Below are 22,656 nucleotides of genomic sequence, written 5' to 3'. Positions count from 1 at the left end.
ACTCGCCTCTGCTCTTGCTCGTCCTGTCAAGATCTTCAGGACGAGTTTAAGCGCAGATCTTTCGCATCGCCAAGTTTTCAGTGATAATGCTGTGCACTGTCATCTTATCAATGCCAATTTCATCCTGTGACCATTCGCACACTTAAACGACGGTCTGAATTCAGCACTTCACTGCATACGTTGCACGTTGTCAGGTTCTTGACCTCGTGGGCCGTCCAGCGCTGGGCTCGTCCTCCACACTCTCTCAGCCATCTTTGAAGAGCTTGTGCCACTTAAAAACTGCACTTTGTGACATGCTTTCATCCTTGAACACTTGGCGAATCATGCCCCAAGTCTCCGTACCTGATTTCCCCAGTCCAACACAAAATTTGATGGCGTAACAGTGTTCAATCGTTCGCTGCATTTTGCGCTTGCACCCAGTCACTCAACAGGGGTCTACTAAAAACACGATCTAGCCTGACCGAACGCTCGCAGGTGACTGGCGCTTGGCGCATCTCGAAGGCCACATACCCTACTACCGCGCATGTGCGGTGCAAGAGCACTGCAACATACAATCATGTCAGGAAAACATTGTTCCCGATACTTCCTATGCAAACCCTGTATATTCCTGCTCAACCTATATTCCGGTTTATAGGGTACTCTGTATCTGAGTCTTGTGTCATATGGATGGAATATTATAGGCTGTGTATAGTATTAAGAGGAAGGTTTAGCTCGGGAACTCCAATCTAAATATACCCTAACAAAGAAATAGTTGTTTTTTTCAGCAATCAGTGCACGAATGTTTATGAGGTTTCTTATATTTAAAAGTACTTAGTGACTGTAGAGAGCAGATTTTTTATTGAAGATGTGCATTTGATATAAAAACATTCCTGAAAATTGCGAAATTTCATAAAGCTGAAATCGAATTGACCACTCTAACACAACAATAAAAATATTACAATTCCATATACTGCACATAGTAATGCATCTAAAGTGGAAGAAATTGATGTATTATACACAGCTCTGATATATACCACTAATTTGGGAGTAGGACTTTCGCAAAACCCTCGTAAACAGTGTACCAATTCTACATAAGCCACAAATTATCATATGAAATTTGTCTGCTTTAGATGCTCTAACTGTCTAACAGATGCAGTTCTTTGAACTGCAATATCTGTTTCTGGTACGCATTTAAATTCAACAGTGCTTACTTTTTTTAAACTCCCATTGTTAGCAAGTTTTCTTATTTCGAGGTCCTAAATGGGAATTCTGCTTCCTAGAGTTGCTGAAATTTTGATTAAATGCAAAAAATTTCAACTCACTCGGGCGGTTGTTTTATTTAAGCATTTCTGCGTTTTACATGCATTTTGATCGGCCAATTGAAGAAGCCAACGCTCTTCAGAAGACTGCAAAATTTTATTAAGCTTATCAGCATTCTTTTCCATGTTACTGCATTTGGTCGGCAACGTTTTGCCTTTTGCCCATGCTATATATGTTAGAAGTACACACTAACATGTATTTTACACATACAGCTATAATGCAATGTTTGCTTCGAGCGTATGTTGCCTTATATACAACAGGGGTTGCCGTTCTAATGTCAGTTTTTGTTTTCCATTCTTTTCCGTTCACGATGTCGTCTACCAACATGTATAGGCTGATGGCGCTAGTGCTCTCCTGTATATAGACCACCTAAGTTATTAAACTCTCAGCAGTTCGTCCACTTCAGCCTCCTCATGAACCGTCCGTCCGCGGCGCCTGCCCGCAGTACATCTCAGGTGTCGCATTTAATCTTTTCTTTTACAGGACAATATACAGAATGCCGGCTACACAAGGAAAAAATTTAAGCAGCAAACAATTGATTCGACATGTACTGAAGAAACTTGCAGGGCACTTTAAGTCGCTCATAGGACTTCGACTGTGCTGAAAAATGCTTCTTTTTAAGTCAGTCTACAACCCGGATTACTGGGGGAAAAAATTAAAAATACAAACTGTTCTTATGAATTAAAATGTTAAAATATTACGAATGGATCTCAAGTAAATCGTATACCCATAGACAAGGACTGCTAGTAAAGCTGCTAAAGGCAAACATTCTGAACGAAAATGAAAACAAAACTCCACTCTGATGCCTTCGTAGAGCTTTGGCTTCATTGCCAAGTTCACAATGATTATTTCCATCACCTTTGAAACTGGGCGGTGACAGTCACCTAGCCTGCTTGGGCTAATCAGGTACGCTACACATGCTCATCATTCTAAGCATTTTGCCTACACCTACATCTTTTCTCTCTTCCTTAAAACTTCTATGCGTACCTTGCACAGTTACTTATGCCTTTAACGGATCCGGTCTTATCAATCTCCTTCCCTGATTTTTTTTTTCCGCCGATACTCTAAACATCTCTTGCTGATGTCGACTGCTGACCATTTAATGCCTTCCATCAGCTTCGAACCCCAGCACTTCTAGAAGATGTACGTTCGCTACGAGTCTTGCTGGGTGACTATCTTGGCATTCCATTATGATGTGCAAAGTCGTCTCCGAACTTTTGCTGCAGCCCACACATGCCTCATCCACTGGCGAATATTTGCTCACGTATGTTTCTGTCCTTAGAAAACCAGCTCGGGCCTCAAACAGCAAGGACTCATCATTTGTGTAACTGCACAGATTTTCCCTAACGATTTTCTTCTTGCCATATTTTATATCTCGATGGTCTTTTTTTGTTTCTATTCTTTGTTGACCCAAACAACAGCTGCCATCTAGAGTGAAAAATCTTACAGAATAAAATACTCACGGTAGAACAGCTACTGCCATCAACGTTGTGAAAGAAAAAGCACCCCTTGATGGCCTCTTTTCATCACAAGTAATTCATCACAAGGAAGTGGCGAAGTACTCATGACAAGGTGAGCTCGTCATATGCCAAACAGTGGCAATCACTCATGACAAGCTGAGGTTGTGAAGAGCCAGGTTAATGCTGTGTTCCAGGTACTCTAGTTCAAGCTTTCAGAGTGAAACGATGGAGACAGCATGAAAGAAAAGCAACCGTTGTTGTAACTCTCCCATTTTCATTGTTCCACTCCAAAAAAAAGTTCAAAGTGAACGTTGATCAACTAGCCAGAACTGCCATCTTGATGCCCGGTCGCTGTCCTGTGAGAAACAGTATGCGATATGCAGATATAGCAGTTTAGAGATCACTCGTCAGCTAAAATTTCAAGCACAGCTGCACAATGTGTAATTATCTCAATGCATTGGTATAGATCAGGCGAATATTAGGTTTTACAGCCAAGTCCGATTTCCAAACTGCAACAGTATGTTTAAAACATTGGACCAGTCTGAAAAAAACACAAAAAAACAATGCATGCAGAAATCTCACCATTTTATGTATATTTCACAGATTACGAGGGTCAAGGTCAGAGTATCAGACACCTCTGCAACCCTGAGAATGTCATATTAAGGTGGCTCTGAAAAGAGCCGTTGATTTTAAAGGAAGAGAAAAGTGAGAAAAAAAAAGGAAGAGAAAAGTGAGAAAAAAAAATGCCACCAGTGGGCGTCAAAGTAGTCGAACCCAAATATATCGTACCCACATATAACAAACTACAGTAAAAGCTCGATGATACGATCACGGCTAATACGAATTTCCGGATGATAAGAATTTTTCTGTGGTCCCGGCCGAGCCCCATTACTTTGCAACGTGCTGGAGAACGGTTGTTACGAATCGATTTACAGCCTGCGTCGGTTGATACGAATAAACGCCGCCCCACCGACCGCCGCGAAAGAGAACAGCGCGCAGTCACGCGCTTTCTCTCCTCTTTTGGTGCGGAGGCGCGGCGCCGGACAGCGCGGACTCCGCGACTGGGCGCGAAGAGTTTGGAGCGGTGGCGCTTCAAGAAATAAATGCTTTTTACGTACATGTGCCTGAGTGAGTTCACCTCTGACTCTTTAATTTAGCTACAGTCGAATCTCGTTAATTCGAACACGCTTATTTCGAACATACCGCGCACCGACAATGCTCTTAGCAGCGCGCCAAATAACGCGGCGGCGCCTCCGACCGGCATTGCTCCGACACCGCCATAGAGCAAAAGCTCAGGAGACCCCTCAATGCCGCGCGCGATGGAACGGGGGGGAAAAAAAAGAACCCGCGGCGGAAATTTCCCCCTCTCTCAAATTGCAAGGTCGCCGTTTCTGCATCGTGCCCGAACAAGCGTGTACGTGCCGACTAGAGTGTTCTAGACAACCGTATTCTAGCACACACTAGTGCCGACGTCTCAGCCACGCGGATAAAATGGCAGTGAACCCTTCTCCTCTATTTTCTAGTCACATGTTGACCTTGCACGCTGCGGCAGCAGCGCAGAGGGAAGCAGCGGCGGAGGCACAGTCGGGCCAACGAAACTGCCACGCCCGCAAACGCTCGCTTCCCTATAACGGCAGAAAACGAAACTTCAGGGGGCGGCTAAAATAAGCTGGCGCCAGCACGGCGGCGGGCGCGCACGGAGATGTGCACATGGAGTTGAAGGTGAGAGAGCTACGAGGGAGTTGAGAGGGAGGGCGAGGGGAGCCACCGAAGCGGCGGAGTTGACGGTGCCAAATCCGCTTCCCTGCCGCCCTCCTCCCTCACCTTCGACGGTCTCCGTGCGCACCCGTGTGCCGGCGCCGCCCGCTCGCTCCCTGAAGCTTCGTTTTTTGTCGTTATGGGGAAGCGACCGTTAGCCGGTGTGGGCAGTTTCGTGGCCCGCGCTTGCTATGCGCTTGCGCGCCGCGATATTTCACGACTCGCACCGTTCGTGCTTCGTGCTATGGTGCACGAATACTTCAAAAATACGTCCTTTTAATTCGAACAAATTTTCTGGCCCCTTCGAGTTCGAATTATCGAGATTCGACAGTAGTTTTAATTGTTTCGATGATACGAATTTCGGCTAATACGAATATTTTTCGTGACCCCGTGAGATTCGTATCATCGAGCTTTTACTGTACTGTATAAAACGAACAGCAGTAAAATCCCCTTCAAAACATTTAACAGAAAAGCTGTTTAAGGTATCCGTAAAGCCGTGCTCGTTGATCGAAAAAACAGTAAATGTGGGCCGATCCTAGCGGTAGTGCAGAAAGGGTCCAAACACAACGGCCCACCCCCGTGAAGTAGCGAAGCTGAGCGTGTCTAAGTCTAGCTGAGCATGGTTGGGACTACTTAAGCTTAGTCAGTCATCGATAGCAAATCGATAGCCAATCAATAATCAATAAATTCTGGAAAATGGTGGGGATGACTTGGGTAGTGTTTAGTTGAGTTCAAATACGTGGCCAATACCTTGCGATAGCGAACTGATAGCCAATCAATAGCTCATTGATAATCAAATTCCAGGAAATGCTGGGGATGACTTGGAAGTGCTTAGCCTAGCCCAAATACGTAGCCAATACCTTGCGATAGCCAATCAATAGTCAATCAATAGCTAATCGATAATTGATCAATAATCAATAAATTCCGGAAAATGCTGGGGATGACTTGGTAGTTCTTAGCCTAGCCCAAAAGCCAGGACTAGCTAGGTGCCCATCATCTCCATTGTCTTTTTAGCATTGCGCCTCCAGTGCAAGCTATGCTAAATTTTTGTATACAAATTTTATTTTATACATTGAAATACCTATATATCGAACTTTTTTTGTGATCCCCTTCAGATTCGATATATCTGGGTACCACTGCAGCGGGCACTATCTTAAACTGGGGCACTATCTTCAATGCTGCTTGTAACTGCCCTAATGGCTTGAAAAATTTGTTGATTCGCTTTTACACAGTGCTCCGCTCCCCACATGATCATTTTCAGCTACGGTTATGTCATCACTACACTAATGACAGCATCATTAATGCTCGCGTCAACTCAGAGCTCATCAGCAGTGCAGGCGCCGACTCTTCATTTTCAATGTAGCAGTCATCCGAATTGTCCATCACTTGACAGACAATTTCATTGATGGTTAACTCTGCACAGAGGTCGAACTTGATGTAAGCATCGGTGAAAAATTCAAAAGTGGTCTTGGATTGAAACTACAGCTGTACGCAGGCCGTTGATTACAAGGTTCATGGAAGGGGACTGGTCAGGCACACTGTTGTTGATCGCGGTATTTGTGCCGAGTGTGAAGCCCATATTGCAAAAAAGCATGCACGCATGCCGACAGCAGACCAACGATCAACGCTAACTTCTGCCATTGTCTAAACACAGCCCCATGTGGCTGAGCACGACGATTTGTACACAAGCTTCAGGTTGCGGAGCGTAGAGGACAGTGAATGCATTGAACACGTCACCTCTCATCGAAAATGCCTATTTTCAGCCCACCCTAGGAAGTTTTTCAAGCAACAACCATAGCTCACAATGTTTAATTACAGTATTTACCCAATTCTTATGAGCACCTTTTTTTTAAGGAAAATTGGGTGGAAAATTTCCTGCATGATGCATTCGGACCCAAAATCAAAACGACCTTTGAAACGTTTGTATGCTTTGCCGCATAACAGATATATTTGCGACGAAGCTAACTTGAAAATATAAGTGTGGCGAAGCCAACTTTAGGAAACCAGCCGCCAATGTGCAACAATTTTTCTTGCTAAATAAATTGGGTGCGTGGCTTTATGTCATTTCAACTTTGGTTTACTACTTTAGACAAATAGAAAGTGGGCACCCATTTTATTCGCAGGTGTGTTAGAATCGGGCAAATACTGCCAAATGAATCAGCGGTGTGTCTTGGTGTTATGTATCTTGTTTATTTCGATCCGCTAGATAATTCTATCAATTTCGTCGGTCCCGCTAGGATCGTATTAACGGAAGTCGACTGTATCACATTTGTCTTTGGATTTCTTTCTTTCCTTCAAATTTACATGTAAGCACATTTTTCATTGAAGTTCAGTCGAAGTTAGCGCTTGCGCTAACTAATCAAGTTGCCTGTTATGCTGCATTAAGTAGAATTTGCGTTAACATCTCAGTACTGCAACAGATCCCCCAACTAAGCAATGCCATCTGCCAAGACAATCAAAATCAATGCTCGGCCGGTCATTAGTCAAGAATAAACGAGAAGAGGAATGTGAAGCAAAGACGTGCGAGTTACCTGTGAGGAAGCGCTCTACTGTTGTGTTCATGGGGCATGTGTAGATGTGGTGCATCAGCTCACTGGCAGGAACCACATGTTCAGCCGAGAATGGGCAATGCTTCATCTCCTTTTCTCGGTACGCCTGCGGAAGAGACAGAATGGGCTCTGGTACTGCAGGTGTAGAAGTGACGCTAGGCAAGATTGCGCGAGGATTTTGCTTACCGAATGTTTGCTTGCCCTCTCGCGATTTGCCAGCGGGAGCATGGCACCCGGAAAATCCCGAGAGGGCAAGTGAACGTTCGGAAAGTCAGATGCTTGAGTGACTTGCCCCTGCTCATAAGCACAGGGTTCGCAGCACTCCTTGTCCAATAAATTAGAGGTTTTTCAGGCACTCCCAAGGCCACGAGAAAACATCTTCAACGACTAAGTCAACGGCACATTTGACAGGTTTAAAACACGCTGAACAAAAAGTAAAACTTCTCACTGAGCGCAAAGAAAGAGCATGCACGAAAAGCTTTTAGTGAGCAAAAGCCCGCCAGTGAACTCCATGACCATTATTGGCCGCCATGAAGGTGCTCAGCATGGGCATGATTTTGTAACACTCTACAAAGCAAATTAGAGATCGTACTTCGAGATTGTAAACAATCTTGTGGCCGAATGAAAAAAAAAATCACTCAGTTTAAACAATCAATAATCGAAGCACTGACAGCAATATCAAGTTTTACTGTTTCAATCAAGCTCCTCAAACCATATGTGGGGACAGGATGTTGGTGTACCACAGCAAGAACAACGCCCTGACAATGCCAGCATGATGAGCAGCACCGCAGGTGGCATTGCAGGATGCTGTATGTTATAGCAATTCAGTACAGCATATTTCAGAATGCAAGGACTTATGGCTGTACTAGCTGTACATAACCCTCAGATTTGGTAGCGCATGCAGCAAACGTGCTCTTTCTGGGAGATTCACGTGCCCAAACTACGATCTGAATACAGTGTAGAGCGCTTATAACGTAAGTCGCCGGAGTCGCGAATATCCGCACTATAAGCGGTACCACACTATAACCAAAGCAACAATTTTCAAGGCCCGCACATATGCAAACCATGTGCACCGAGCCGCCACGCGTATGTGACAGTCGAGGAATGCGGCTAGAGTGTTTGCATTCAATTGACAGTCAAATCTCGTTAATTCGAACCAAATCACGCGGCGGCGCCTCCGACCGGCATTGCTCCGGCAGCGCCATAGAGTAAAAGCTTAGGAGAGACCCCTCAATGTCGCGCGCGAACAAAAAAAAAAAAGAAAAAAAAAAACGCGGCGGACATTTCACCCTCTCTCAAATGGCAAGGTCGCCGATTCTGCATTGCGCCGGAACATGCGTGTACGTGCCGACGTCTCAGCCACGCTACCGTAGCCACGCGTAGAAAACGGCAGTGAACCCTTCTTTCTCCTTTATGCTTCCTCTACTTTCTAGTCACGTGTTGACCTTGCACGCTGCGTCTACGGCGCAAAGGGAAGCAGCGGCGCTGTTCCAGGCCGGCCAACGAAACTACCCCCCATGCCGGCAAACGCCCGCTTCCCGATAACGGCAGAAAACGAAACTTCGGGGAGCTGGCACCGGGCCGGCTGTAGCGGCGGCGCCTGCACGGCGGTGGGCACGCAAGGTGACAGTCGAAAGTGAGGAAGCTACGAGGGAGGGCGAGGAGAGCCACCGAAGCGGCAGAGTTGCCGAGACGAAATCCGCTTCCCTGCCGCCCTCCTCCCTCACATTCCACGGTCTCCGCGTGCGCCCTTCGCCGTGCCGTGCCGGCGGTGCCCGCTCGCTGAAGTTTCGTTTACTGCCGTTATCGTGAAGCGAGCGTTGGCCGTTTCGTGGCCCTCGCTCGCTATGAGCGCCGTGATATTTCACGACGCACTCGAGATTCTGGTTACAGCCTCACTGGCTGTTCGTTCGCACCACGTGCCCTTCTCCTCCACTTCGTCTCTCTTTCTTCCTCGAGCACTTCTTGGGGCGCCTGTTTGAGGGGAGCGTTCGCCGTCTCCGCTGACTTCCGTACCCCCAGGCAGCCGCACTGTAACCGGTATTTCGTTTCCCGCAACTGCACTATAAGCAATACGTGTATACATGGAGTGCTATGGGAAAATTAACGGGAGCCTGAAAAGACCGCACTATATCCGGTCCTGCACTATAAGCGGTTACATTATAAGTGGTCTATACTGTATAAGGCACACCGTAGTGAAGGACTCCAGATTCATTTTGACTGCCCGAGTTGCTTTAATGTACACCTAAATTTAGTACACGGGTGCTTTTGCATTTCACCAAGCCGTGTGCTCTGCCAGATTTCAGAGGCCACAGATTACAAATGTTTGCTGGTACTTTGTATTTTGTTTAGATGGAAGCACCAACTAACCTTTCTGATTTACATTATTATTTGCAGAGAAGCAAAGTATGGCCAGTGCCACAGTGGTCAGTGTTGTGTGCATAATATGGATACAGCATTAAATTAGATTGACGTTTGGTGTGCATTTGGTTTATTTATACTTTGCAAGCTCTTGCATCTACATGGTGCAGCAGTCATTTGTGTCAGCATTCTGCTAATCTAAAAGACTAGTTCGCACCGTGCTCTGTTGCGTGATATCGCTAACACTGCATTTCCCGCTAATAAAGAAAGTTTACGCTACACTTGAACCTTGTTATAATGAAGCTGTAGGGGAAGCCGAAATTACTTTGTTATATTCATTACTTCGTTATATCGAGTATTGCCCTTTCCTGCATTATTTGCCTAATGGTATGCACAACTTTAAACATGCAAAGATGACTACGACTTCTCGGCCGGCCAAACCACTACGCAGCTGCATATGCAATAAAAATTAAATAGAACTGCAAAAGACTCTCCAGCATGTGCAACACGCGACTTTTCTCGAGTGCAAATTACACCACAGCCATTAACGATAGCATCCTTATGTTTATCGTCTTTCACTTCCGCTTTTTGCTTGGGTCGCTCATATCACCGTGAAACTGGTAACCAACTAGCCTAGCATGCTACGATGCGAACGAAGTTCGTCGTGTTTAAGCAGCATGTGGCACACAACACAGTGCGCCGACTACGGAGCTGGGGCGCTACTCTCGAGCAACCTCCACGACTTTTGTAGATAGTTTCACTTTCCCGAGAGAGAAAGAACTTGGAACAGCGCCAGAAACGCCCTTGAAAGCGAAACTGTCTGATACACCGCTTTCGCATTGTGCGAGCCCACCGGCTTGGCGGGGTCGTGCCTAGCAGCGTCAGAACAGCATTGCACACCACAGTGAGAGGGAGAAGTGGACTTTATTGCGCACCACGCACAAGCATCATCATCGATATGTGGTGCGGCGCAACTAGGCGTGCCCTTCAAGATTGCGATCTTGGAGAGTGCACTTAGCTTCGCCAGCTACAAGCCACAGTATGAGAGAGGTGCGTTAAAATAAGGAAGTGCTGCTTGTGTGTGGGCACCTTGCACACGGCGGTGAAAAAGACTAGTGTTGCTAATCTTCAATTGCCACGCCGAGCAAGTGCGGAACCCGGTGTAAAGCGACATGTTTGGTGCGAAATGGTCGGTATTTTTTTTTGTTTCGGAGACGAATCTAGTTCGTTATATCTATTGGTAGAACAATTTTACTTAGTGAAAATGAGGTTTTAAATACACTAATCTCTGTGGGGGATTTCAAGGGGAATTGCATTTACTTCATTATATCAGTCTCATTAAATCGAGACTAAAGTCTATACTATATATCTTTCCTTAAAAAATACTACAGTCGAGGCCAAAAAATACTGCAATTTGTTGAGAATTACTCAAACTTATTATTCATGATGTTGACCGCTTGTGAAAACTTTCGAAGCGTTCATGGTAGACTCTGAAGAGGCTCTCTAATAGTTGAAGCTAGACTGACCTGTCAGACAAACGAAAGTATTCATAAAACTTTTTTCACAAAATATTCTTATAACGATGCCTGAAATTTCAAGCAGCATTAGACACCCGACTTTAGGAGTGGGTCCCAAAAGAATCCGTAAACAGCCGATTTCGTAGTCCTTTGAAAGCAGTTTTTGCCCGAAACTGGACGCAAATGAAGAAAATTTTTGGCATCCTTAGATAATCATAAACGAGCTCTAAACATCTGGCCTTCCACGATCCAAATCATAAAAGCTGACAAGTACACTACACAACGGTCCTTCAACATGCATGCAACACCGGCATAGCTTGAGAATCGAGGAGTCAGCAGTTTGCGCCCTGTCGGTGCAGGCTGGCACCCACCTTCTTGCACTTGGTGATGTGGATCTGGAGCCGGCCGAGCTTCACCTGGTGCGCAGGATTGTATGGACAGGTTGTCAGGGGCTCCTGCCGATACTGGTACGTTGCCATGGTACACAACTGGAATGAGAATGGCAGCACAGGTATAGATTAGCAACTGATCGACTGGTTGATGGAGTCCCGAAGCAACACCGGCACTAAGGACTCACCAACAGCGGCAATCTAGCAGCGAGTCAAATAATCCAAAACAGTCGCAGTCGCTTTTCAACCAAAGTGATCATTAAGGACAGCCGTGTATACGACGGGTCGCTTTGTGACCAGCGTGGTCGCACTACTTCTGCGAGTTGCGCGCGTTTGAATGAGCCTCAAGGGTGCGAATTGAATTTGACCACCTAAAATTTTTTTTAACGTCAACAAAATGCTTTTCCCGTGACAATATTTCCAGTGTGCCCAAGTAAAGAACACAGCTACTGCAGCCTCAAAGCAAACGCACTTTCCTCAAGAGCCAAATAGTCCTCCATGTTACTTTCCCAGGTAGTAGCTACCATGCACTTGCCACTTAGTCTACTCACTAAAGCTCAGTGTGAAACCATTCTGGTGAAAGGGATTACGCAACACCTTTTTCTAACACAGCTGTTTCACCACAGTCCCATTTTAAACCCTGCAAGCACATTAGTCAACAGCTGGTGCAACAAGTACAAACGCCACTATTACGTTAGGTTGCATTAAATCAAATTACGAGTCAGGACTGCCAGCTCATTATAAGGCATGTAGTGGGCGGACTCTATTTTGCCCACATGGGGATCTTTATTTTGTTCCCAAATCGCAGCACACAAGCGTCTTGCGATAGCTGACCTGGACTTGCGCCCTTACTTGTTTTGAGGTCTTCCAGCACCCATTGCAGGAATCCCAAAGTTCATAAGGAGAGGAAGAAAAAAGCGTACAGTGCTCTGAGTGGACTTAAACCGCAGCACCACATGGTAAGAGTCTGGTTTTACCTCTGCACAAGTGCATCGATGTTTAGAGAGAAAAATACTGTAACAGGAGGTCACACCGCTAACTGCTACGATGGGCTGATGCCCCGCTCCGCAGCTTACCTATAAACCGACGCTGACGTGAAAGAACACCCTGGAAAAAATTGACCACTTGCAAAAGGTGGAGCGTCCTCTAGTGTGAAAAGAAGGTCGTGCCATGCCAATTGGTTGGAAAATGCACACTCGCAGCGATACGGAGATGACAGACGCGTGGTGCGTGCTTGGTGCAGTGAACTTTTACAATAGCATCTACATGTTTCCTAGGTGCGAGCTCGTAACTTGTGTTATTTGAGGAAGACACCATCCAAAATGCCAGGAGGATATATAAAAGAGGAGGAAGAAATAGCCGAGTCTGGCAATGCACATAGTGGTGACGAACAGGGAGCTTGCGTCGGAATGGTTTACTCAAGCTAAAGATTTACTCGAACTTCTAGGCGAGTGCAAATATTAGAAACTTTTGAATAACGAATCAAATACTGTCCTGTTTGATTCCTCAAATTGCAGTCACTATTAAAAAAAAATTTTTCTAATTGTTTTCGAGTAGTATACGAGATCGACTGTACACAATAAAACATGGAATTGAAGTTAAAAATGCAATGACTTTCATCCCATCTACAGTAGAATTTAAAGTACTAGCACGCTGCACCGCTCCGATAGGCAGACTTTCCTGGCTAAACACAATCCCTCACAATGTTTAGACACTCAATTTGGCAGTGGGTATTGTTTGGTACTATTTGTAGATGGAGCACCTGTGTCCTCTCTGCAGATTAATTATGAATAAGCTTCATTCTAAAATACTTTATATTATAATGGTACCATCTGTGGTAACAATTTGAACTAAACAAAAAGTTCTTTTTGTTGCTCTGCCATTGCCACAGACATTGCCGATTTGGTTGTGAAGGTATAACAATGAAGATATTAAGTTGCAAGCAAGGCTGCCTTTCTAATCTTTATAAGATGACGTATGACCACATATCATTCGAAGAGGTCAGGATTTACAAACTGCTTAGTTGTTCCTAATACTCTCTTTAAGCTTTTAATAAAGTATGCTTTACAATGTTCAGTGTAATGACCAGAACTTTCCAACTTCGTGAACAGTAAGTAGTTGAATGTTGGACGTGAACTATAAAAATTAGGAATAAAATAAACATGTTTCGAAAAAGACATTTCGGCTCCCGTGCAGTGTTGCCAGGTTTGGCTATATTTAGCCAAATTGGGCTACAGAAAAAAGAAATTTTTGCCGTCGACTTGGACGACCTGGCTATGTGGCTATTTTTGGGCTACTGAAAATCTGCGACTTGGCTTTGTTTGGGCTATAAGTGGCACCCTAATTTAGCTAACAATTCAGCTGGCAGCGCGGTTGTGTGTGTGTGCGTGTGCAAAATACCCCCTATCCCCCCCCCCCCCCCCACTCCCTCTCTGCGCCGTTGTCGGAGCCAGTGGCTTTGATCTTCGATGCACTTAAACTTACGCCCCCACTTCACCGTCAGACACCTGCTCCTCGGGCATCGGGATGAGCCTGGAAGTAGAGGGTTTTTCACAGTACACTGTACTAACATGGCTATGCAGAGAAATGGAGAGCACCAAAATACGGTCGGGCAATCTTGGCGCCGCCATGAAATAAGAGAAGCACGGGTAGAAAACGGGGCACAGCTTTCGACTTGCTTTATGTTTCTCACGCTAAGCTTTACTGCCATTTTCCTTTTCCTACGAGACGAATTTTCGTTCCCCCCATGCTTAAATTCGAGATTCATTTCGATAGGTTGGAGTTAAGATCAGATCCTTCTTAGAGAGGAGAATCGAACCATGGGGAAGTGGGCCAAGTATGCGAGAAAGTATAAAAAAGAATGGGAGCAAGACCCCGAGCTCAAAGGTGGGTCGTGGTGCTTTTACTTCTAGATGGCTTGCCCGTAACGTCACAGATGCAGGTACTCATTGGGCTAATATCGAAACTTGTTTGCCACGATCACATCAGTGCACCACGTCACGTGAACATCACCCACCGTGTTAGCTTAGCAGGTGAGGTGTCACGCTGCTGGCTCGAAGACGCAGGTTTGATTCGCGGCCACATTTCAATCGAGGCGAAATGCAGGAACACCCATGTACTTAGACTTAGGCGCACGTTAAAGAACCCCCGATGGTCAAAATTAATCCGGAGTCCCCCACTGCGTCATGCCTCCCAGTCATATCGCGGTTTTGGCACGTAGACCCCCAGCAATTATTATTAGCACATCAACATAGTTTGCTTTTTCACAGTAACCAGTTTTCACGGGAGTACCACTGTTATCAATTTGTCGTTTACCTTTGCTCTTCGTCGCGGCTTTTACCATTTCGAGCAAGTTACGTTCAGGACGTTCTCGTTGCGGAAAACATCTGCGTGATTCTCACACTGGTGCGACAGTAACGTTTTAAAGCTTCACTTACACCGATTGAGACAGCGTGTGGCATCTATTGTCTGTCACTTTTTTTTTAACGCATGTTTTTGCCGTGCTAGAGACCTAAGGCGGCCAGGTTGATGTAAATAGACACCACTTATAGGGTTGTACGTTTTTTGGTAAAACCCGATTTTACCTGATTTTTACACCCCGAACATGTTTCAGGAGAATCGGGTTAAACCCGATTTCTCCCCGAATTCCTAAAACACATACCAACGCATTTTTCTTTCTTTTTTTTTTTACGTTGCACGGAGTCTGCGGTGCACACGTGCCAGCTACCCTGCCTCAGGACAGCGAAGTTAGATCTTGCTGGCTTAACCAGTGACCCATAGACTACATTTCACAAGCTGCGTGCAGCAATGTGGACACTACACGGCTCTCAATCAACCACCCAACGAGCACGCCTCACTCTTGAGTTAGTAACTCACCGTGTTACTCACTGTGTTGTGTCTAGCTAATAGAAGCTGTGATGTCGAGAGAACTTTCTCTCAGCTGAGATACAGGTCAAAGATCAGACAGCTCTCGGATGGAGACCGACACGTTGCGCATGCAGATGATAATGTATGGTAACTGGGATGTGTAAAAAATCAATGAGCAGCTTTTCGTGAATAAAATGCTTCATTTCCTAGAAGTTATCAATGCTCTTTACAGTCATTATTACTTATTAGTTTCTAAAGAAATGCCAAACTTAAGAGTATTCGCTAGAAAACCCTGATGTCCCCCCAATTACCCCAGCGTGAAACAGACCCCAAGTTTTAACGCGTGAGCGTTAATGAGCTCGTGATACCCTCCTATGAAAACAAACAACTAATGTATTGTACATTTAAACAAAAAAGAAACCTGAATTTCCCCCCGTAATAGTTCCACAAAAAACCCGATTTCTCGCCGATTGTCATCTTGAAAAATAGCGCCCGATCTTTAAAAAAAAACATATAAACATATATAAAAAACAAAAAAAAACATATAAAGCCCAAAATCGAACAACCCTAACTATATAGAGCATGTACTAGCCAAGCCGGGCCAAGCTAATTAAAAAAAGAAAACAACAGAAAACGAGAAGATAGGACGATGAGACAACAATGCGAGGTATCATAGCGTGAAAGAACCAGGCTTATAAAAAAAAGCTGTGGGCGCATCGCCATCGCGGACCGCTGGACAGCTAAAGCTTTTCTACGCTTTAGGCAGAGGTCACTTGAGAGGTCGATGATACTGAACATTATTTTGCATTCACGACTGCTAAACGCAGAGTTCGTAGTTAATATTGCTGCAAATAACTAAAAATAATCACTTAGTAGTATCTGCCATAAAATAAATGCACTGTGATTTCGCCCTCTGCAGCGATTCGCTGGAAATTGAGAGCTTCCGGGGCCAACCAAAAAGTGTGCAAGCATGATGTCGCCGTTCGAGTCAAGGGTCGACTGCCACGGCGGCACGAGCATTTTGTTACGACGGGTTGTGCAAAAAAAGGCCTGCCGTAGTCGAATGTGAAAATGTTTACACAGATAAAACTGCAAATAAAAACGGCTATATTTGGCTACGAAATGTTTTGCTCGTTTTTTTGTTTGGCTGCATTTTTGCTACGCCGTCTCGTCCGACCTGGCAACACTGCTCTTGTGCAGGGGCCGAAAGGTCTTCATCTGGTGGGGAATCGAACTTTCAACTACATATATTGTCTCCAACTGACCCCCCCCCCAGACTGGTTTCCATCAAACTCACAATTTCAACGCTGTGAATACCAGGACATGAAATTTTTTTTTATATTAATAGTGAGGAAGCTGTACATTATTCACAAACTATTTGAAAAATATTAATATTCGATTACTTCCGCTACTAGTCCAGTTGACTCGCATTAGCGCTATTTACTCTTAGAAACTACTATTTCAACATTACTCGACACTTCTCATGGTCCAATACCTTCCGCTAACAATGGGGTCACAAAGGAACTTTATTTTTTCAGTGGCATCTTCCACTGAATTGTATTTTGGGGTATTACGTGCCAAAACCATGATTTGATTGTGAGGCCCGCCGTAGTGGGCGACTCCGAATTAATTTTGATCAGCAGGGGGTCTTTAACGTTCCCCCCACGCACGGAACACAGGCGTTTTAGCATTTCGCCCCCATAGAAATGCAGCCACCGCGGCCGGGGTTTGATCGCGCGACTTCGTGCTTGGCAGCGCAACACCAAAGCTGCTTAGCCACAACGGGCCTGGCATCTTCCACTGAAGCTGATAAAACTGCGCAAAATTTTAAGATAAACCAGGAAACATCATGCAATATACTCCACAGTCACTGATAATTCCACCTGGTAAATGACCCACGTCGTGCAATAGTCTAAAATTTGTTAGTATTAATGAATCCAGAAAGTTAGCGACAGCGTTTTATAAAACACACATTACGCTGACGTTTTAATACGCATACAAAATAGTACCAAAATCTCGAACTGCACTAAGGTGCACATGCATGAAAGTAGTCTGTATTACAAACAACCCCTACGTCCCAGTGACGGCCGCCTAACGATTCGAAACTGCAAAATACACGCGAAGATGTGTTCGCAGATGTTCGTAGGTAGCAAGTCGGCTGCCTTACCCACAGAAGCTAGCGCTCGGCGATTCGCGACCCTTTAGCGATGACACGTACTGCACAGCAACTGAAACTACTACGTTACTAGAACTAGTTCTAGTAACGTTGCTTCGTACCACCTGTCACTCCTCACATTGGTTGAACGGTCGAGCACCTAGAATTATGGCAAATATGCCGATTCACGTCGCTCGAAAGCAGCAGCGCACAAAGCTAGGAAGGCAGCGTTCAAAAGTCACTTAAAATGAGCTTTGGCGATATGCAACACTCACGACTGCGCTAGAGAAACCAAAGCTCACTTTCACTGTGTGGCGCGGCCAGGTGCAAAGCGAGAGGTCCGAGCACGAGTGGCTCACTGTAAGAGCTGAAGCAATTGCCTCACACCTGCTCACAACGCCGGGACTACACTCGGCAGCAACATAACACAATAGTGAAGTTGGACGTTCATATTTGAAACAGCTGCAGACAGCACGAAAGACAGCAGTAATTCAGCGCCAGTCCTGTGTCTTCTGTTCCGTTCGCGCGGTTTCAAATAGGACCCATAAGCACGGGAGCAAAGTACGATGACTTACGCCACCGAAAGAAAAAGCCCTGCACTATGAAGAGCGACCAACGGGAACGGACCTTGGAGTAACTTGCAAGGAGAAACTGCTTATGCAGCTGCCCAGCCGCGCGCTGCTTGCCAACGACAGAACAGCGCTGCTGAAAAATCTGAAGATAAAGTTTGGAATGGCTTGGCTTTGGCTTGGCCCCGGTTTATGCTCTATCATGGCTCTCAGGAAATACTCCACATTGGGCCCCCCACAACGGTGATCTCAGACTACAAAATTCAATCTCGAAGGCAATGCTTTCGTGTACTGCAGACAAATTTAAACTCCGCTCGCTCTTTAAACTTGAAGACAAAAGCAAATCTCAAAGGCCATGCTTTTGTTGTAGCCGATGCGAGTTTCCCCCAAAAGTCTTAAAAGCTTTTTTGTTTTGAATACTTGTTCTTGTTCAGATTTGCAGAAACATTGTATCTCATCGTCTGGATCGTTCAACTCTTGCAAATGTTACTTGCCTTGTTTTTCCAGAAAATAGATGGTGTCTATCAACTCCTCCGTTTGTCTCATTTTAGGTAGGCGTAAACTCGTAAAAGCTCATGGGACGTGTGGTCTGCTCGGCGCTTCCGGTTCAACCACTGACGGTTCTGGTTCACGATTCTCCGTTCGCGGGGCCGGTCGCGCTTGCTCTCTGTGCACTTTCATCACAAGGTATCGCCCACGCTGCAAATCTCTAGAGCCTGTGATGGTCGCATCGATGACTGATTATAATATCTGAGCATAGGCAGTCACTTAAAATAATTTTTTCTAGCCGAATCGGCCGAACACGTGTATTAGGTATGCGTGCTGTCGTAGTCGCGGGCTTATCCTGAATGACGAGTCGCAATTTCTCGTTCTCAAGTGAATTCTGTTCGGATAAACGACAACACGTTTTTACAGTTTCGCTGTAAAAGGCTACATAGTTCCGCCAGGATCGTTTTTACAGTTTCGCTGTAAAAGGCTACATAGTTCCGCCAGGATCGTGTCCGTGTTTAGAAACACACTGTCACCGTCAGCATTAGCTCGAGCGTCGTCGTCGTCTTCCGCAGCTGGCTCGTTGCGTCTTGGCGCCCCTCGGTTTGCGCTCGTGCCGTTGGATGCCGTGCCGATCACAAACGCGTGCTCATAGAATGTGATGTAATCTTACAGTGATTAACAACAATATCATCAAAAAAATAAGATTTACCGAACCGGTTAATAGATATGCAGCCTGTACTTAAAAATTACCTTGAGCAAGGACTGAAGCTTTTCAAGGTAGCTTTCCAAGCCACTGCTCCCGCGTTCGTCATCGTCGTCTGCTTCCACAGCTGGTTGCGTTACCGCTAATCATTCCAGCGTAGAATTTCGCTGATCTTCTGTCGTCGTAATGGGGAGGCCGCGTTTACGAGCGTATGAGCCAACTGACGACTTGTCCTAAGCGTTTCAGCAACGCCGCCGCGGACGTATAGTCGGGAAATGGCTCGTTCTCGACGTGCCGATTCTAGCGTGACGGCTTCCGAACCCCAGGCGAAACGTCAGCGAAGAGCAGCGGACCCCGAGTTGCAGGAGCGCAATGTTGAGGCCAAACGTCAGCCTCGTCTAGCCCTCCAGGAACCCGACAACGGTGGTGCACGCCTCGGCAACGCTAGTGTCTCCGGTGCGACGGCCAGGTTACAACGCGAGTTTCTCGACCGGAACGTTCATGATAGGCATGTTCGGTTGGGTGATGCCTAACGACGATACGCCTATTCTCATCGTGGGAGCAATATTCACTACAGCAGACTCACCATAGTCACAGCTTCGCTGGCTTCCACCTGCACGAGTATTGGCCGGGTTCTGATTTTTTACAGTGAAGCTGTTAAGGTCTCACACTTCAGATGGTTCGCGTCCGGCAGTAAAAAAAAAAAAAAAAAAACGCTCATTGTCCGTATGCTGTATGTGCGAGTGAAAGCTGCGCGAGGGCGAGGGACGCGCGCTTTCACGGGGAGCGAACGCACTGGCGGAGAGCAAACGCGACATCCCAGTGAAAGGGGGGCGGTGGGCGAGGAGGACATCGAGGCACCCTAGACACGACCACGGCCGCTACATAAAATAAGAAAATTGTCGCAGTTTCACCCGAAAGGCGGAGCATCAATAGCGATAGCAAATTAGTAGAGAGCTATACGAAGTAAGGATAGTAGTTTTATCGGCTGTATAAACTTGGACATGCAGCAGCACCAGCAACGCGCAGAACTGTTGTCGACGCCGTCGGCGTTTTGCCCGCGTTCGCACCGAACGCGCGCGGCGTTTTTATACAAATACGCATTTGGTGCCGCAGCTGAACGTCGCCACCCCTCCCTCCCTCCCGTCCCCCCACAGCCATTCGCGCGACAGAAAAAGTCGCGTTTGCTCTCTGCATATGGAAAGGAGGAAAGAGACGCTTAATTCGGCAGCCCTTCAGGGAGCACGGCGCAGAACGCGCGTTTGCTCTCCGACGTGCGCGCGTCCCTCGCGCCCTTTCACTCGCACATACAGCGTCCGGAGCGCGGCGACGATTTCATCGCCGTTGACGTCATACGGAACCTCACGGTGACGACGACGCCGACGGCAGAAATCCGCTTTGGAGTGTCCATATAATTGTTATCGCAATAGAAAAAAGTGCGGCCTGCTGCGTGGCTACAGTGGCATTCTATAGCCACTGTAGCGTGGCGCCGCAACGGCATCTCGGGCCTATAGTTCTCCTCGCGCCCGCTCTGGTGCCACTACTCTGGTACAGCCGTTCACGGAGAAACGCTTCCACAGCCGCGTTGGTGCGCGCGACAGTGATTCTAATCAGGCCGTAAATAACGCGTTCTATAGTTGCACATTACAGGTTGAATGTTGAAGTCGTTATTAGAAGTGCCAATTACCCTACATATGTGAAAAGTACTGCCCTATAGGAGTGCCAATCTTTTGTAGAGTGGGCCTCAATGCTCCCCATAAAGGCTGCCCACTCGACTCACCTGAAATGAAAAGAAGTGCTCTATTACGAATAATCGGGAGTGGATTTACGTGTTTCTTCAACACGAAGCAGTGAGTGATGCAGGCACTGAGGAGGGTGGCTAGAGGGCCCTGACGCGCCTTTTCTCCTGAAATATAACTTTTCCTCTATCTCTCTGTTCTCTGCATACTGACAAGTGCGGCAGGCTGGGCAGGTTAGAAAAGGATGCATGACTTGAAATCAGTAGCACGTAAAGAAACGGTCGCAAATTAAGATACGCAGAAATGACAAGCTGCTTGTTGTGCGTACGTTTCTTCCTTCTGCCTACGTTTTTTTTTTATGCATTGCTCATCTTCCATCTTGCTCGTATTCCTGATATTCTGTTTTTTTTTTTTTTGCATGTACTGCGGATAACCGGCAAACACAGTGGGGACCGCAGTCGGAAGCGAAAGCCTAATCTTCGAGTTCTTTTTATAGTCATTCTCAGTAAAATGTAATGAACACACCAGCAACCTGTCGCCTGGCTCCCACTTGCTTCCTTTCCCTGACGGACCTTGGAGAGACATATTGTTTAGCCACGCTTCCCGACGCTGTAGTTCTCAGGGGAATTCGTGGCACTTCACAGTAGCGTCTCTTCTCGCGTTCAAGTTCCACAGCGGCACACAAGAGCTTCGCGGCATCACATCGCTAGAAAAAACCGTCAGCCACACACGCGCACACCAAAGAACCGTACTCAAGCACAGGAAACATGAGGCAAGCTGCTCACACACGCGATCACACAAAAAAATCACAGCATATCCACGAAGTGAACGATGATGAGCGGGCGAAGCACCGGGGGATCATTCGGGTAAACCACAGCTACGGACGAGAGATAAAGAGAGCGCGCGTCGGGAACGAGAGAGAAAGAGAGCGCTCGTCGGGAACGAGAGAAAGAGAACGCGCGTCGGGAACGAACGCCCTTGCTAGAGTGACCTAGAATATGGGAGAGTGTCCAAAGCGCCGGCTCCGGCGAGGGCCTTTTTCTGTGAACTGCCGCGCCGCGCCGCTGCTGCTCCGGATCGCGTAGGGTGCCTCGATGCCCAGCGCTGGCATCGAGGCACCCTAGGATCGCGAAGCGCGCGGGTAGCGAGGGTCGTCTGCTACGCGCTGTAGTTTTTTGGGTTCATTTTCCACGCAAAGCACTTAAACTCTAACTTTAACAGTGTGGTGCTGCATGGAGCTTACCCATCTTTGAGCGTTTTTTTGTGCTTGGGCCGCAAGATAATGCAAAAACTAACGTATCAAATTCATCAGCGTGGCCTAGCTCCGGTGCTAGAGTTCGGGAACGGTATTACGATAACTGTGCGTGCGTAGAAACGCGCTAAATGAGCCCGCGCAAGGAAAGAACGTAAAAAAAAAGAGAAACGTTATTCGCATGGGTACGCGGGCAATAGCACCATGCTTGCAAGAAAAAGAGTAACGAAAAAAGTAAATTACTCGCGCAGTCAAGTGAAATACTTAGGCGCGTGCAGTTACCGCTTCGCTCACCACTACGCGCATTTCGCTCACGGTCAGTAGTGGTTTAGAGTCATATGCATATGTATTTATTCATAATTTTTTAGCCTCGGCAATACTTTATTATGAGCAGAGCACCGATGAGAAGGGGTAAGGGAAACAAGAGAAGGAGCAGAGCTAGACGGCCCTAACGCCACAATATTGTTGGCCTGTTTCGCTTCAGAGATAGCGTACACGAACAATTCTTGCTGTACGCTATCTCTTCAATACAAACTTCGCGCACGA

General features: G+C 46.4%; 1 protein-coding gene across 1 annotated transcript in view; it reads right to left on the bottom strand.

Annotated features, from left to right (window-relative positions):
- The window catches only part of LOC119448891 (gametocyte-specific factor 1-like), a 77,308-nt gene extending 59,496 nt beyond the window's left edge, over window positions 1-17,812 (bottom strand). The window contains exons 1-3 of the mRNA XM_049666064.1: window positions 17,631-17,812; window positions 11,316-11,432; window positions 7,049-7,172 (exon numbers count right to left, since the gene is read on the bottom strand). Coding sequence (XP_049522021.1) covers window positions 7,049-7,172; window positions 11,316-11,423 — 232 coding nt within the window. The 5' untranslated portion in view covers window positions 11,424-11,432; window positions 17,631-17,812. The remainder of the gene's footprint in view (window positions 1-7,048; window positions 7,173-11,315; window positions 11,433-17,630) is intronic.
- Window positions 17,813-22,656: the final 4,844 nt, after the last annotated feature.

The sequence above is a fragment of the Dermacentor silvarum genome, chromosome 4 (assembly GCF_013339745.2).
Source record: "Dermacentor silvarum isolate Dsil-2018 chromosome 4, BIME_Dsil_1.4, whole genome shotgun sequence".
Taxonomy (NCBI): domain Eukaryota; kingdom Metazoa; phylum Arthropoda; class Arachnida; order Ixodida; family Ixodidae; genus Dermacentor; species Dermacentor silvarum.
The sequence above is the reverse complement of the archived record's forward strand: the minus strand, read 5'-3'. Positions and strand labels throughout refer to the sequence as shown.